The following is a 16,200-nucleotide window of genomic DNA, read 5'->3' on the forward strand; positions in this document are numbered from 1 at the left end:
ACAAGAAGGGTTAGAGCCGTCTCTATTTCCTGAGGAGACTGTGGTCCTTTAACAACTGTCGGACAATGCTGAGGACGTTCTACAAGTCTGTGGTGGCCAGTGCAATCATGTTTGCTGTTGTGTGCTGGGGCAGCAGGCTGAGGGTAGCAGACACCAACAGAATCAAAACTCATTCGTAAGGCCAGTGATGTTGTGGGGATGGAGCTGGACTCTCTGACGGTGTGTCTGAAAAGAGGATGCTGTCCAAGTTGCATGCCATCTTGGACAATGTCTCCCATCCACTACATAATGGACTGGTTGGGCACAGGAGTACATTCAGCCAGAGACTCATTCCACTGAGATGAAAAACAGAACGTCATAGGAAGTCATTCCTGCCTGTGGCCATCAAACTTTACAAATCCTCCCTTGGACAGTCAGACACTCTGAGCCAATAGGCTGGTGCTGGACTGATTTCCTGGCATAATTTACATATTACTATTTAATTATTTATAGTATTATTACTAATTATTTATGGTGCAACTGTAACGAAAACCAATTTCCCCCGGGATCAATAAAGTATGACTATGACTATATCTAATGAGGACTGGCTCATGGATCAGTAAATTCTCTCTCCTGTAGTCAATAATCAGCTAGTTTTGCTGACATTGAGGGAGATATTGTTGCTGTGGCACCATCCAACCTGATTATCGAATTTCCTCCTATACACCAATTCATCACCAACATTGATTTAGCCAGCAACTGTGGTGTCATCAGACACCTATTATCCAGTGGCTGTGAAAGTTAGGTTAGATTTAACAACTTCCACTTTTGCTTGGTCACACAGGACCAACAAAACCTTGATCAAACTGGCTTACCGTCTAAGCAGATTCACATGGAGTGCATACCTCAAGACCATCTAACAGATCTTTTGCTTATAGTTAATTCAAGACTACCTGTGGAATACAGATCTGTCAAAGTTTGCTAAGGCTACAAGAACAAACAAGGCATCAATAAACTCTATATTACCACTGATAAATGCCAAATCTAAGAAGTGGAGTCAAGACTGAGGCAGTCACTTCAAACAGCAACCAGGCAGCCTAAACTAAACTCAAAAACCCTGCAAAAAAAAAAGTGGGAAATCAAAATATACTCTAACATCCCCTGGTGATTGTACCTGCATTCTCCGTGAAGTTTCTCGCTTGTACTTTAGATTCTTCTACACCATTGATCTTGCTGCGAATCCCTTCTTGTCAAAATGTTGACTTTCTCAAGTCCAGTGACGATATCCTGCTCTACATCACAAAACCTTTTTCAATTTCTCCAATGGTTTAATATAATCACACTACTTCTCCAATGGATGATATAGAACAGAAATTCCCTCTTGATATCAGGAAGGCTTCATCACCAACCGTCTTATCGACCAACTCCATCTGTCTGACAACTACCTGAAACTGAATCACTGGATATTCACAACTATGTACAGTTGCAGACATACCATCTCTTGTTAGGGTAGTCATTTATTTTTCATGATGTGAGTACTGCCGGCAAGGTTAGCATTTATTTGCCCATCTCTAACTTCCCTAAGGGTGGTGGTGATGAGCCACCCTCTTGAATAGTTGCGGATCTTCTCATGAAAGTGTTCCCATGGTGCTATTGACTAAACAGTTCTAGGATTCAGAACCAATGACTACGGAGAAACAGCAATTTGTTTATAAATCAAGATGGACTGACTTGGAGGGGAACCTGAAGGTGGTTTTCCTTTCTGCTTACTGACTTTGCCCTTCCAGGTACAGAATTCCTGGGTTGAAGAGATTATGTCACAGTAGCCAAGGTCATAGAGTAATAACGCACAGATACAGGCCTTTCACACCAATCAGTCCATGTGATCACGGTGCTCCAATTTCCTGCATTCAGCCCATATTTCTTTAAGCTCTTCCCTTCTGTGCATCTAGTAAATGATGCTGTTGTACCTGTCTCAACCTCTTCCTCTGGTAGCTTATTCATATATTCACCACTGTGCGAAAAAGGTTCCCTTTAAATCTTTCTCCACTCACCATAAAACCTATGTTTTGGCTCTCAAATCCAGGGGAAAAGACTGTTACAACTCACCTCAACCATTCCCCTCACAAGTTTAAACACTTCTACAAGGTTGCCCTTCATTCTCCAACATCCCAAGGAATGATGACTTAGCCTAGCCAAATCCCCTCTATAATTCAGGTCTTCTCATCCTAGCAACATACTTGTAATTATTTTTCCATACTATTTCCAGTATACCATCTTCCCTATAATAGAATGACTAAAATTGTACATAGTACCTCAAGTGCAGCCACACCAATGACTTACACAACTACATGTATCCCAACTCCTATAATCAATACCCTGACTGATGAAATACAGCGAGCTAAACACCCTTCTCGCCAATTTGACTACCTGTGACAGTTTCAATCAAATATGCACCTGTACTCATAGGCCCTATTCCATAATACTCTTGTCCTCCCATTCATAATTTAAGTCCTGTGCTTGATTGACTTTCCAAAATCTATACTTAGCTGCACAGAAATACATATTGCACTCAGTTCCCACCTGCTGGATCCTGCTTTTCCCCCCTGAGTTAGCCCTGCTCCAATTTAAGAAACCTACAGCACAGTACAGGCTCTTTGGCCCACAAATAATAAAATACTTTATTGACCCCCAGAGGGAAATTTAGGAACATAACTTGTCCTATCCTCTTCCATTCCATCTTAAAACAAATAGAATATGGTCACCAGAGCAAAAGTGCTCCTTAAATACCACTTCAGTTATTTGGCCTGCTCATTCGTTAAGAGCTAGTCCGGTATTCCACCCTTCCTAGTAGCACGGAAACTTTCCTAAATATATTTCAAAATTCTACCTCATCCACTGGAGCTGCCCTTCCCTTAGTGCTTATACATTCTCCCACATGGGCTCACGTTGTCCTGCAAGTACTGCTGTTACCTCCTCCCTTATGAAAAAGGCAATATCCTCCCTTGCTTACCTGTATCTCTGTCATGGCTGTAGAATCTGCACCTCAGAACAGTGAGCTGCCAATCCTGCCCTTCCCTCAGCTATGTTTCTGTTTTGGTTGTAACACCCCAGTCGCCAGAGCCAATTGCTCTCAGAGATTTTACTCCAAGTTCATCAACCTTACCTGCTAAGCTTTGTGTATTGAAATAAGTGAAGTTTAACTGAGTATTCTTTCCCTGGCTTCACTGAGCCCCACTTAATATAACTATATTTGTCGGCTACCTCGTTAACCCATGACTTGTTCCTGCTCATAATCCCAGCTCCACACACACCAATCCAGCTTAAACCCTCCCATATAACACTAACAAATTTCCTTGCAAGAATATTAGTCCATCTCTGGTTCAAGTGCAACTCGACTGCCTTGTACAGATCACCTCTAACCCAGAAGAGATCCAAGAATAGTCCAAGAACCAAAATTCCTGCTTCCTGCACCAGCTTCTCAGACATGCATTTATCTGGCTAAACTTAGCATTTCTGACCTTATTAACAGATGGCACTGTGAGTAATTGCAAGATCACCACCCTTGAAGACCCGCTTCTTAACTTCTTACTTACCTCCCAAAATTCATCCCTTGAGGAAACCTACGTAACTTGTACCAATATGTAAAATGACCTCTGACTTCACCCTTCTCTCAAGAATATTTTGCATTCACTCAGGCACATGCTTGACCCTCACACCCAGAAGGCAACACACCATCCTGGATTTCTTCTGTAGCCACAGGATCTCCTATCTGTCCTCCTCACTATTGAGCTAGCAATCATCAGTGATCACTCATGTTTGAGTATGATTCTTCTCCTGGTCACTTGAAGGTCTTGAGATGATTGAAGAGGCCGATCCATGATCCACAAGTCCTACTGCAGTGTTGGCAGGTGTATATCATAGAAGTGGTGGTGGATGTACCTGGTTGGGCCTTTCCCAGTCTCTCCCTATGTTGAAGTCGCTTAATCTCAGTGCTCAAAGACAGTCCTTTTCCAGCTTTCCCATTCCTGTGCTAATTTCTCCCATCCATTCAGGTTGATGTGGCACTTCCTCAGGTGGGTCTTGATACTGCCTTTGAACCGCTTTTGCTGCCCTCCAGCAGTGCACTTAACATCCTTGAGCTGGCTGAACAGGAGTGATTTAGGGAGGCGGGAGTCAGGCATACGGATGATGTGGCCAGCCCATTGCAATGGGTGTTGAGTCACAATTGTGGCTATGGAGTTAATGTTAGTTTTCTCCAGGAGGCTGAGTTAGTACACATGTTCTTCCAGCTAACTCTCAATTTTTCGGAAGCATTTTGATGGCAATTTTCTAGGGATTTAATGTGCCTGCTGTATGCTGTCCATGATTATGCTCCATATAGTTTGGGGGGGGGAGGGGTGGACTACAGTTTTATAGACCAGAAGCTTAGTGTTGGTCTCGATATCCCGATCTTCAAAAACACTCTCTCAGCCTGGCAAAAGCTCCACTCGCACAGCCTGTTCTGTGATTTATTTCAAGGTCAATGGTGGCTCTTGAAGGATGAAGGCTGCCAAGATATGGGAAATTATCAGTGTTCTCCAGAGGGATGTTGTCAACTTGGATGGTTGGAGGTTTAGGAGCTCGATCGGAGCAGATTGGTGCAGGGCTTTGGTTTTCTTGATATTTAGATCAAGTCCCAGGAGTTTGTATGCTCTGGCAAAAGCATCCATTATGCACGGCAGATCCTCCTCAGGATGAGCTATGATGGTGTTATCATCTGCATATTGGAGCTCCATGATGGAAGTAGTTGACACCTTGCTCTTTGCCTTGAAACTGTTAAGGTTAGGAGCCCCCACCCCTTCTGCCCTATAGAGAATCTGAACTCCTTGTGGGATGTCTCGGCCTGTGGGGTAAAGAATGGTTGCAATGAAAATGGCAGAGTTGGGGTAATGATGCACCCCTGTTAGCAATATCATCGCCTGACTGCACAACTCCCCTCTAAGCCACTCACAGTACAAGAGACCTGATTGCTGTTACTAACTCCTGAAAGATCATTCTCTCTCCACTGCCACACCCCAACAGTATCTAAAAAGGTATATACCTGTTAAAGAGTGGAACTCTGCACTGTCTGCCAACTCCTATTACTCTTCCTGATGAGCACCCATCTTCCTGAAACAGTCACAATGGGCTTGACCAGCTCAGTAAAAGTTTCATCAATGATGCTCTCATCACAGTGTACCTGTAATTGGTACACACATGACAACCATTGCACACTGGTAGTGAAGAGAAGAGTATTTAGCATGAAAGGGTAGCAATAAAGTGGACTGCTTTGACTGGTTGGTGTCCAGTTAGTGTTGGAGCTACACTCATCCAAACACATCCACATCACTGACTTGTGTCTTCTAGATGTTGGAAAGGCTTGGAAGTGCTAGGTAGAGAGTCACACCCATAGCATATACAGTATTTATATGGCCAGGTTAGCTGAATTTCTCCCCAGGATGATGATAATGATAGAGGATTCGGTGCAAATGCCATTGAAAATTTATGGTCGGCTGTTACTCTTGCTTGTTGGAGATGATCACAGCCACCTCATGGTACTGCTTTATCAGTTTATTTTGATTACCTTGCCGCACTCTGATATGAGCTGCTTCATTTGTAAATAGAATCAAACTTTATGCAGTTAGTGAATTTCCCACCTTCTGGACTTAGGCTGGATAAAAAATAATTGGCTAAGCAGCCAAAAAGGAGTGGGTCTTTGAAACTGATTCCAAGGGATATGATATTTAACCAATGCCTACAAATATCAGGTAGCATTTTGGATGTAGAAAAGAACTGGCGAGTACTTTCAGCATGCTGCATTTTTATTTTAAACTCATCAACTTATTGCTTTAATTGGACCACATCATTTCTCTGGTCATCTTTTGATTAAAGTAAGGAAAATTAACTATATTCATTTGAAAATGACAAGCATTTCATTGGTAAACTAAATTCTTCGGAACATACAAATCTGAAAAAAATTGCATCAAGACTGATAACTGATGAAAGAAAGATTGCCATTGCTACCCATTCACATACAACCTGCATGAACTCAAATGTTTACTTCACATTTTCACTCTGGGAAATACTCCAGGAAAATCTGATTCAAGTGTTTACAGTACGTGTCTCCAGTTGATTTCAGAGCTGCGTTTAACTCATTGTCCTCTGGAACACTGCCAATTTCTCAGGAAGAAAAGAAAGCAAGGAAAAAAACCTAAAGCTACATGGACACACCAAAGCTGAAACCATACAAAATCTTGGTTATTGTCAATTAATATTTCTATCATTCTACTCTACCAATTCACCATTGTAGATTAAGCTTCAATCTAAAATCAAAGCTATTCGAGTAGAATTCAAAGAAAATGAAGTTACCAGACAGCACCAACAAGCATTATCCCTTTCTATCATCCATCACAATTTATTCCTCATCTCTACAGAATTTCTTCAATTATTACACTTGTTTGAGGTGTGATAAAAATGCTCGTTCTTACACATCAGAGAGGAATTCAATGCAGTAGCATTGAGGGATTGAGATAAGGAGATAACAGCTGTTTTAGTGGATGCAAATTGAATGGGACTTCATGTGTAGAATTACCAGTTTTCAATTTAGTTATTTCAGTAATCTGAGAAGAAGCAACCAAATTGTTAAATTGGAACACTAATACCGATAGAGGGGTTCGTGAGGTGCTTGGAAACTTGCACACATCAGATACATGAGGAATTTCCCTCCAGGTAGTTCCAACTACAGAAGCACTTGCCCATCTGCAATCACCAACTTAATCTGATCTGCAACACATAGTAGCAAAAGTACATCCCGTCTACTGATACATCATACAGCTATAAGTTGTGTATATAACTTATATTTTCAGGATGTTCCAATGTTAACGCTTAGTCAAAGGTAGGTTTTAAGCTGCATCTTACAAGAGACAGATCTGGTGGCAGGCTTCCAGCCTGACAGAAAGATTGAAGGAACAATCAGTGGGAGTGGGAATTGACAACAGGCGAGAATTAGTAAAAAAAAATTATCTGATAAATTAATTCACACACTAGTCTTTCCTGCTGCTCCGGACTCACTTTCAAGGACTCTACAACTCATGTTCTCACATTAATTATTTTGTTCGTACAAAAAATAAACTATAAATACATTTGCTGTTTATCTTTGTGTTTTTCATTGATTCTATTGTATTTCTTTGTTCTGCTTGTAAATGCCTGCAAGAAAATGAATTTCAGGGTAGTACATAGTGACATACTGTCCAGAACTTTGATAATACATTTATTTGAACTGCTCTTGCCCATAACTGCAAGAAGCTGCAGTGTTGTGGACATACCTTGGCACTTCACAGAAGCCAGCTTCCCTTCCATGCACTGTCTGTACTTCTCACTGTCAGTAAACCAGCCTATATAATCAAACCTCACCCACGCCAGTAAATCTCTTTTCTCCTCTTTACCATCATGCAGAAGATACAAAAGCCTGAAAGCATGTACCACCATGCTCAAGGGCAGCTTCTGCCCAGCTACAAGACTACTGAATGCTTACCTGGTGCAATAAGATGGACTCTTGTCCTAACAATCTACCTCATTGTGACCTTTCACCTTAGCCTTCATGCACTGTACTCACTCCGCTGTAATACTTTATCCTGCATTCTTATTGGTTTATCTTGAACAACCTCAATGCACCATTGTAATGACACTATCTGACTGGACAATATGCAAATTTTTCACAGTACACCCTATCCTCAGGGGATACGTTCCTCGCAGTCGACGCATAATATGAAATCGCATAATGTGAGTAATTACTTAAATGGAGAAAATAGGGCTGAGTTCCAGCAGGCTTCCTAAATAGGTTTTACAGGTATCCCCTGCTTTTTGAACGTTCGCTTTATGAAACCTCACTGTTACGAAGACCTACATTAGTTACCTGTTTTCGCTAACAGGTGTTTTCACTGTTACGAAAAAAGGCAGCGTGCAGAAAAAGCAGCGCACGAAAAAAAAGTCAGCGCACAGCCCGAGCAGCCATTCTCTCCCGGATTCAGAACTGCATTCTCGCCGGCATTGTTTAAACACGTGCCTGTGAGCACCCGTTTGCAAGATGAGTTCTAAGGTTTCGGAAAAGCCTGAAAGAGCTCGTAAGAGTGTTGCACTTAGAGTAAAACTAGACATAATTAAGCTTTTTGATCGTGGTGAACGAAGTAAGGACAAAGTGAGTTTAGGTTGTGCAAGTTGATGAAGATGATGTTGAAGAGGTTTTGGCATCCCATGACCAAGAACTGATAGATGAAGAGCTGATGCAATTGGAAGAGGAAAGGATAACAATCCAAACCGAATGCAGTAGTGAAAGTGAAGTTGTCCAGGAACTGAACATGAAGCAACTGCGTGAGATTTTCGCGGCAATGATAAAGTATGACTAATTTTGAAAGGGTATGTCAGTTTAGGGGATACTTGTAAGATGTTTTGATTTCTTACAAAGAACTGTATGATAGAAAAATGCGCGAGGCTCAGCAGTCAAGCATACTGTCGTTTTTCAAGCCTTCCACATCAGCCACAGCAGACAACAAACCTCAACCTTCGACAGAGGCAGGCAGACATAGAAGATGACCCGCCTGCCCTAATGGAAACAGATGACACCCTGTGCGGACAGATACCGATTCGCAGAGAATGCAGCGGTAGCCGGGAGGTACACAGCACATCTTTAAGAAAAAAGCCGAAATAAACATGCTAATTAATTAGGTGCCGCCCAGCACATAATTGTCAGCCCAGATCAGAGGCAACACAATTGGCAATCGCCTCTGATCTGGGCTGACAATTACGTGCCGGGGGCACCTAATTAATTAGCTTGTTTATTTCAGCTGTTTTCTTAAAGATGTGCTGGGTGCATCCCGGCCACCGCTGTACTCTTGCGTGCTTCGCGGATCAGGATCGGTTCGCTGCCCAGAGGGTGGGGGCCACTGCACCACCCCAACCTTCGACGACTCAGCCTAGCACACCATCATCAGTATGCTCGCTGTCTTCCCGATTCCCGTAAGTGATACTACACTGTACATACATTATTTCTACTTTATATCGGCTGTGTATTTTTACGTGTTATTTGGTATGATTTGGCAGCTTCATAGCTTAAAGGTTACTGGAAAGTGTGCTTTTGCCGACAGCACTTGCGTGAGATTTTCGCTACGGCGAACAGTGCCAGCAATGATTGTGGAAAAGTATTTCTACTTTATATAGGCTGTGTATTTATTATATAATTCCTGCTTTTACTATATGTTACTGTTATTTTAGGTTTTATGTGTTATTTGGCATGATTTGGTAGGTCATTTTTGGGCCTGCGAACACTCACAAATTTTCCCCATATAAATAAATGGTAATTGCTTCTTCGCTTTACGATATTCGGTTTACGAACCGTTTCGTAGGAACGCTCTACCTTCGGATAGCGGGGAAACCTGTATCTGTAATTTATTCATTTTCACACCAATACGTCACAAAAGCAGTACCACAAGGCAACATTTGTATTATATTTCATCAATTTACAGTAATATTCAATGTAATAAATCATAGAAAGTTAACATCCTAGGGTGTACAGTACTCATGAACAATGGCAGGTGTGTTTGCTCCGGGAGATGAGTGGTTGTTGTGGTGTCGGGCAGCTTTACATGGATAAGGTGGATGGTTGTGGTCGTCAGGATCATATCAAGCACAGCAAGGGGTGAGAGAAGACCCACAGAACTCCCAGCAGCAGGAGATGACACCGACTTGAAGGAAGTGGTAAGGGTTGTTTCCTTGGCAGCATTTTGTTTTCCAGCATAAATCTGCTTGTAGGGAAGAAGGGTTGACAGCAGGGAACGACTGAAATGCTGACTCCGTTCTAAACTTGGGTCCATGTCCATCGCCATTTGTGCCAAGTGTTCCAACTTCCACCATTCCCACGCCATTGGTAAACTCCTGGGATTTTCAAAATCATCTGTTGCTTGCAGCATCTGAGAGATAGCTCTCCGTAAAAAAAAAATACACATGCCCTGAATGTGGATCACACCTTGGTCGAGTGGTTGAATCAGCGATGTTGTGTTAGGGGGCAGGAAACGCACTGTTACGTTAGGATGAATGCTGTCCAAATGTTTAGGATGGGCTGGCGCACTGTCAAGCAACAAAATAACTTTCAAGGCAAGATTCTGTTCCCGGCAGTAGCGACCCAGAGCTGTGTTACCTTCAGCTGATGCTGTGCTGTTTATAATTTCCAACTTTTTTTCCAAGTGTTAAAGCGGTTCTCTGCCGCGCGGCTGATGGCCCAGGACATGACATCAGACGCTGAGGAGGCATAGTTAAATGTTTCAAGCACAAATCACTGCACCGTAGGTAAAACCAACAAAAGTTTAAGAGCGCAAGATCACGCATCCACACCTTGCCAAAACCAATGCGAGAGTGGCGGGAGTGAGATTGTGAGGGGCGCGCACGTGACTTGTACTGGCGGGAAAGTGGTGCTCCTCGCATAACTGAGTTTTGGACACATATACGGAGACGTTGGTAGAAATAGGTTTCTCGCATAAATGTGAGGTTACAGCATCCTCTCTAAAGCTGCAATTGATCATCCCTGGTCCTTTTTTTAAAAAAAAAAGACCAATCACAAGAACACCAAGTAGTGTAAGTCTATTGAGCTGCTCAACAGCAAAGTAGCTGAACCACGTTGTAGCCTGTTTCAGCCACCTAGGGACTTCAGATGCACTGAGTGACCCAACAAATGGAATGATTGCCTTGGATGTTTTTATTGAGATCACAAGACACTGTCGGACATTGGTAATGTAGAATGTTCCAAGTCTGATTCACTGCTTCATTAGCGTCGCTGACGGCAGGGGAACAATGTAGCCTTGGTTGTGACACAGAACAGGCCTTTATGCCTTGGGGTCACCTATTGCAACCGCAGGATAAGGAGACGCCAGAGCTGACTGAATTCTGTACTGCGTTGGGGTTGGCCCTTCCAGTGTTCAGTTGGTGGAAGACAAGCTGGGTTGTGTTTGTGTCTGCATGAGTATGTGATGGCAACTGCTGCAGGCTTGTGTTTGCAGAAACATAGCTCCATGACAATATCCATACACCAATCTACAGGCCTTGACACACAAGGATTTGGACTATTTTTTGTAACTATGCTTTACTGCTTTCATAATTACATGTTCTATATGTACTGTGTGTTACTGTGCTTCTGTGATTTCCACCTTGGCCCCTGAGGAACACAGCTTCATTTGGTTTTATTTACCTGTACAGTTGAATGACAATCAAACTTGAACTTAAGAATTCCTAGTTTTGCTGCTGATACCAAACTGCTGCTGATACCAAACTACAGCTGTATGGACTGAGGATGCAGAGACTTTTGGGAGATATGGATAGGTTAAATGTGTGGGCTCAGAACATGCAAAATAATAAATAATGCAAAGTATGATGTCATTCGCTTTGAGAGAAAAAAGTGTAATGTGTACTTAAATACTGAAAGTTTGAAAGGTGTACTGAGGGTTCAGATTACCTTTATACTTGAATCACTGAAAATTACCATGCAGCAATTAGAAAGACTAATGATATTTTGGCTTTTACTGTCAAAGGACAAGAATACATGAATAGGGATATCTGACTCCAATTGTATCAGACATTATGTAGTGCTACAATCTCCCCATCAAAGCATGAATACATTTGCAACAGAGTGTCATCAATATTCATTGAATTGATTCCGGGGAGAAATTAAACATCCTGTAAATTCTATAGTGTTTAAGAGAACGGGGTGAGCTCAATGAAATAATCAAATAGGGCTTGACAGGCAAGATGCTAGGGGTGTCTAGAATCAGAAAACTGTCTCAACATAGTCATTCAAGTCTAATGATAGAAAATGTCTTAATCCAGACAGTGGTGAATCTTTAGCACTTTCTACCCGTGAATGGAGGCTTGGTCATCAAGTATATTGAAGACAGATCAATACATTAAGATATTGAAGAAATCAGGAATTGGTGGTTGCTGAAGGAAAGTGGTGCCGAGATAAAATGTCATCCATAGCCTTACTGAATGGCAGAACAGGCAGGCGGACATCAATGGACGTCCTTCTATTAATGCTCGTGTGCTTGATTGCTCAATTGCTATTTAAACTCAGGTATTGGTGAGCTGGTAATAGATCCTAGGAGTGCTATCAAGTTACCATCAAATTCAAGAAACTTATTTTCTGTTTCTCTGGCCACTTCTACTTAAGTATTTCTCTCCATTATCATATCCTAATCTGCTGTGCATGTCCAATAGGTTAGTATTTTGCAATTTTTATCTTTCTGTGTATTCTTACTCACCAATTTTATAGCTTTTGTTCATAGTCTCCCTCTTATTGTCCCCTTAACTACTGGCCAGATGATCTCTTTAACTTACCCCCATGGCAATCCCAGCTTCACCACATCATAACTATTCTATTTGTTCTATCTAACCCTTGTCCTATCTATCTATCCTTTGTCCTACCTTCTCAGCATCTTAAATACAAACAAGAGACAATCTGCAGATGCTGGAAATCCAAACAACATATACAAAATGCAGGAGGAACTCAGAAGGCCAGGCAGCATCTATGGAAAATCATACAGTCGACATTTTGGGCAGAGACATCAGCAGGACCAGAGAAAAAAAGATGAGAAGTCAGTAAGAAGGTGGGGGTGGGTGGAGGAGGAGAGAAAGTAGTACAAGGTAGTAAGCAATAGGTGAAACCAGGAGAGGGGGGAGGAGTGAAGTAAAGAGCTGGGAAGTCGATTGGTGAAAAGAGATACAGGGTTGGTGAAGGGGGAAGTCTGATAGGAGAGGACAGAAGTCTATGGAAGAAAGGGAAGGGATCAGAGTACCAGAGGTGGTCAGGTAAGGAGATAATGTGAGAGGAGAGAAAAATAGGAATGGGGAATGGTGAGGGGGGTGGGGAAGAGAGAGAATTACTAGAGTTTGAGACATGCTTATGCCATCACGTTGGAGGCTATCCAGACAGAATACAAGATGTTGTTCCTCCCACCTGAGTGTGGTCTCATCATGACAGCACAGGAGGGTACTAGGAGATGCCACTTTTTCTGGCAGATGGAGCATAGGTGCTCGGTGAAGCGGTCTCCCACTCTACATCGGGTCTCACTGATACACAGGATCACCGGATACAGATGATGCCCTCAACAGACTCACAGGTGAAGCGTCACCTCACCTAGAAGGAAGGTTTGGGGCTCTGAATGGTAATGAGGGAGGTGGTGTAGGGACAAGTGTGACACTTGTTCTGCTTGCAAGGACAGGTGCCTAAAGGGTGATCAATGGGGAAGAACGAATGGACAAGGGAGATATGTAGGGAGCAGAAAGTAGGGCAGGAGGGAAACGTGCTTGGTGGTGGGGTCCCACTGGAGACAGCGGAAGTAATGGAGAATTATGTACTGGATGCCGAGGCTGATGGGTGGTTGGTGAGGACAAATGGAACCCTATTCCTGGTGGGGTGGCAGGTGGATGGGGGTGAGGACAGACGTGCACGGAATGGAAGAGATGTGGATGAAGGCAGAGTTGATGTTGGAGGAAGGAAAGCCCCTTTCTTTGAAGGAGGACATCTCATGAGTTCTGGAATGAAAAGCCTCGTCCTGAGAGCAGACGAGATGGCGCACAGGAATTGAGAGAATGGGGATGGCATCTTTGCAAGTAGCAAGGTAGGAACAGGTATAGTCCAAAAGCTGTGACAATCAGTGGGTTTAAAAAAGATACTAGTAGATAAGACATCTCCAGAAATAGAGACAGAGAGATCAAGAAAGAGGAGGGAAATGGACCAGGTAAATTTGAAGGCAGGGAGCAAGTTGGAGGCAAAGTTGATGATGTTGACGAGCTCAGCATGGGTGCAGGAAGCAGCACCAATGCAGTTGTCAAGGCAGCATAGGAACAGTTAGGGAGTGATACCAGTGTCGGCTTGGAACATGGACTGTTCCACAGAGCCAACAAAACGGCAGGCATAGCTGGGAACCATGCAAAATGGCTACGCCACTATGTATGAAGGAAATGAGAGGAGATGAAGGAGAAATTATTGAGAGTTCCACCAGATGGAGGAGAGTGGTGGTTGAGGGGAACTGCTTGGTTCTGGTGTCCTGAAAGCAGAGAGCTTTCAGGCATTCTTGGTCGGAGATAGAGGTGTGTAGGGACTGGACATCCATAGTGAAAATAAGACGATCGGGGCAACAAACTTGAAATCATTAAGATCAAGAGTCATGGATGTAGGTAGGAAAGAATTGAATCCGGGAGATTAAACTGAGTTGAGGCATCTTAAAACACACTTCTGTCCTAGTTCAAATGCTACCACGTTGCCCTTATCATCAACAATGGAAAACTCCTAGTTCAAATGAAGGGTCTTTCATCCAAAACATTAACATTGCATTAAGATGCTATTGAACTGCTAACTGGTTTCCAGAGTTTTCCATTGTTGATGATAAGGGCAACATGGTAGCATAGTGATTAGCACATCACCTTACAGCACCAGCTTTCACCAGCTGGGGTTTAATTCCCAATGGCATTGCCTGTAAGGAGTTTGTACGTTCTCCGTGACTGTGGATTTCCTCCTGGTGCTCTGGTTTCCTCCCACATTGCAAAAGACGTTCAATTAGCATCATTAAGTTGTGGTCATGCTACGTTGGCACCGGAAGTATGGCGATATTTGCGAGCTATCCAGCATAACCCTTGCCGATCTGATGCAAATGATGCACTTCACTATGCTTCAATGTACATGTGACAAATAAAATTAATCTTAAAAATTGTATAACTGAATCACAATATTGAAAAACTTCTGGGAAGTATTTTTCCAATGCCCATAACTAGAATCTTTGCCATCAGAACATCCCTATCAAGTGGTCTACTTAACACGGTCCATACAAGAGCCTTGTCTCAAGAAAAGCCCTATAACATTATACCTGCTAGTGAATGTGTGAATTTTTAAAAATTTTATTACACATCATTCACTAGACCCTCCTTTAAGCCTCAACTTTAAATTGAAGTGAAGAGCTCTGTTTCTGATTACATGGCAAGTTTTGCCATTTACAAAACAGTGGGCAGTAACCTCAATGGTTGGAAGTCCTACTTTTCTGCACTCTAACTAACTCCCTAAATTCTCTCTTCTTCTCTTTTCCTACACATGTCATTTAGTGCCAATATGTACCAAGAATACTTTCAAGGGATACTTTCAATCAGTAACCATCCAGTCTTACTTAATCACCAAAACACCAAGCACCAAATAATGAAGACAGAATACTGTACAAAGAATCTTACCTTTATGTCCTCAGATGGACTGCGTTCATGCTTTATACACGTTGGTCCAGTCTTCCAGGCTTCAATATCACCACAGTCACAAAAACCTCCTCCAGGGGAAGAATTCATCTAAACACAAAACCATACCATGTATTGACTACTGTAATAATACCTGCTTCAAGAAAACCGGTTAGAAAAATGGCAGGATCTTACTGACATTAACATATTTCAACATAGATACGATACCAAAAAAGGAACAACTACGTCTGCACAAACTCAGAGCCTGAGATCCCCTTGTTCCTTAGTTATATATGGTTTACTTGAGAATTAGAATCCAATAATTGCAGCAAGACTGGTAATCCCACACATTCAGACTTTGCTGGTACAGGTTGAGTACCACTTTTCCAAAATGTTTGGGGCCAGAAGTGTTTTGGATTCCAGATTTTTTCAGATTTTGAAATATTTGCATCTATATAATGAGACAGTTTGGGGATGGGACACAAGTCATAACATCCATTTACATTTATGCACAGCTTGTACATATAGCGTGAAGGTAGTCTATATTGTTTTTAAAAATAATTTTGTGCATGAAATAACGTGTACAATGAACCATCAGAAAAGTAAGCCATCTCTTCCTCACTGCCTAGGTGGACAGTCAGTGGCCGTTTGGCATCACCATCATGTCAGACTGAATTTATGTGCTACCAGTAAGCAGTCTTTGTCTTAGACTTGTTCATCACACATATGTATTAACAGTAAAAATTGTTACATACCATTAATATAATGAAGATATAATGTGTGCAGGGCAGCATCGGGAGAATACCTGAATCAGCTGTTGATCAACAACGGCAGGCTTTCAGCCTCCACCAATGATGCAGTCAGAGTTTGATTAAAAAGTACACTGTATCCGTATTTTACTTTTTTAAAAAAAAAGGTTTTATGTATGGTGTAAATACAAAA

General features: G+C 42.3%; 1 protein-coding gene across 4 annotated transcripts in view; it reads right to left on the reverse strand.

The window, feature by feature from the left end:
* Nucleotides 1-16,200, reverse strand: part of ubr1 (ubiquitin protein ligase E3 component n-recognin 1) — a 288,023-nt gene that overhangs the window by 226,031 nt on the left and 45,792 nt on the right. For all 4 annotated transcript variants that reach the window (XM_072264036.1, XM_072264044.1, XM_072264054.1 and 1 more), the window contains exon 4: nucleotides 15,262-15,369. In XM_072264036.1, the coding sequence (XP_072120137.1) occupies nucleotides 15,262-15,369 (108 nt within the window). The remainder of the gene's footprint in view (nucleotides 1-15,261; nucleotides 15,370-16,200) is intronic.

This window comes from Mobula birostris, chromosome 1 (genome assembly GCF_030028105.1).
Source record: "Mobula birostris isolate sMobBir1 chromosome 1, sMobBir1.hap1, whole genome shotgun sequence".
In the NCBI taxonomy this organism is placed as follows: Eukaryota; Metazoa; Chordata; class Chondrichthyes; order Myliobatiformes; family Myliobatidae; genus Mobula; species Mobula birostris.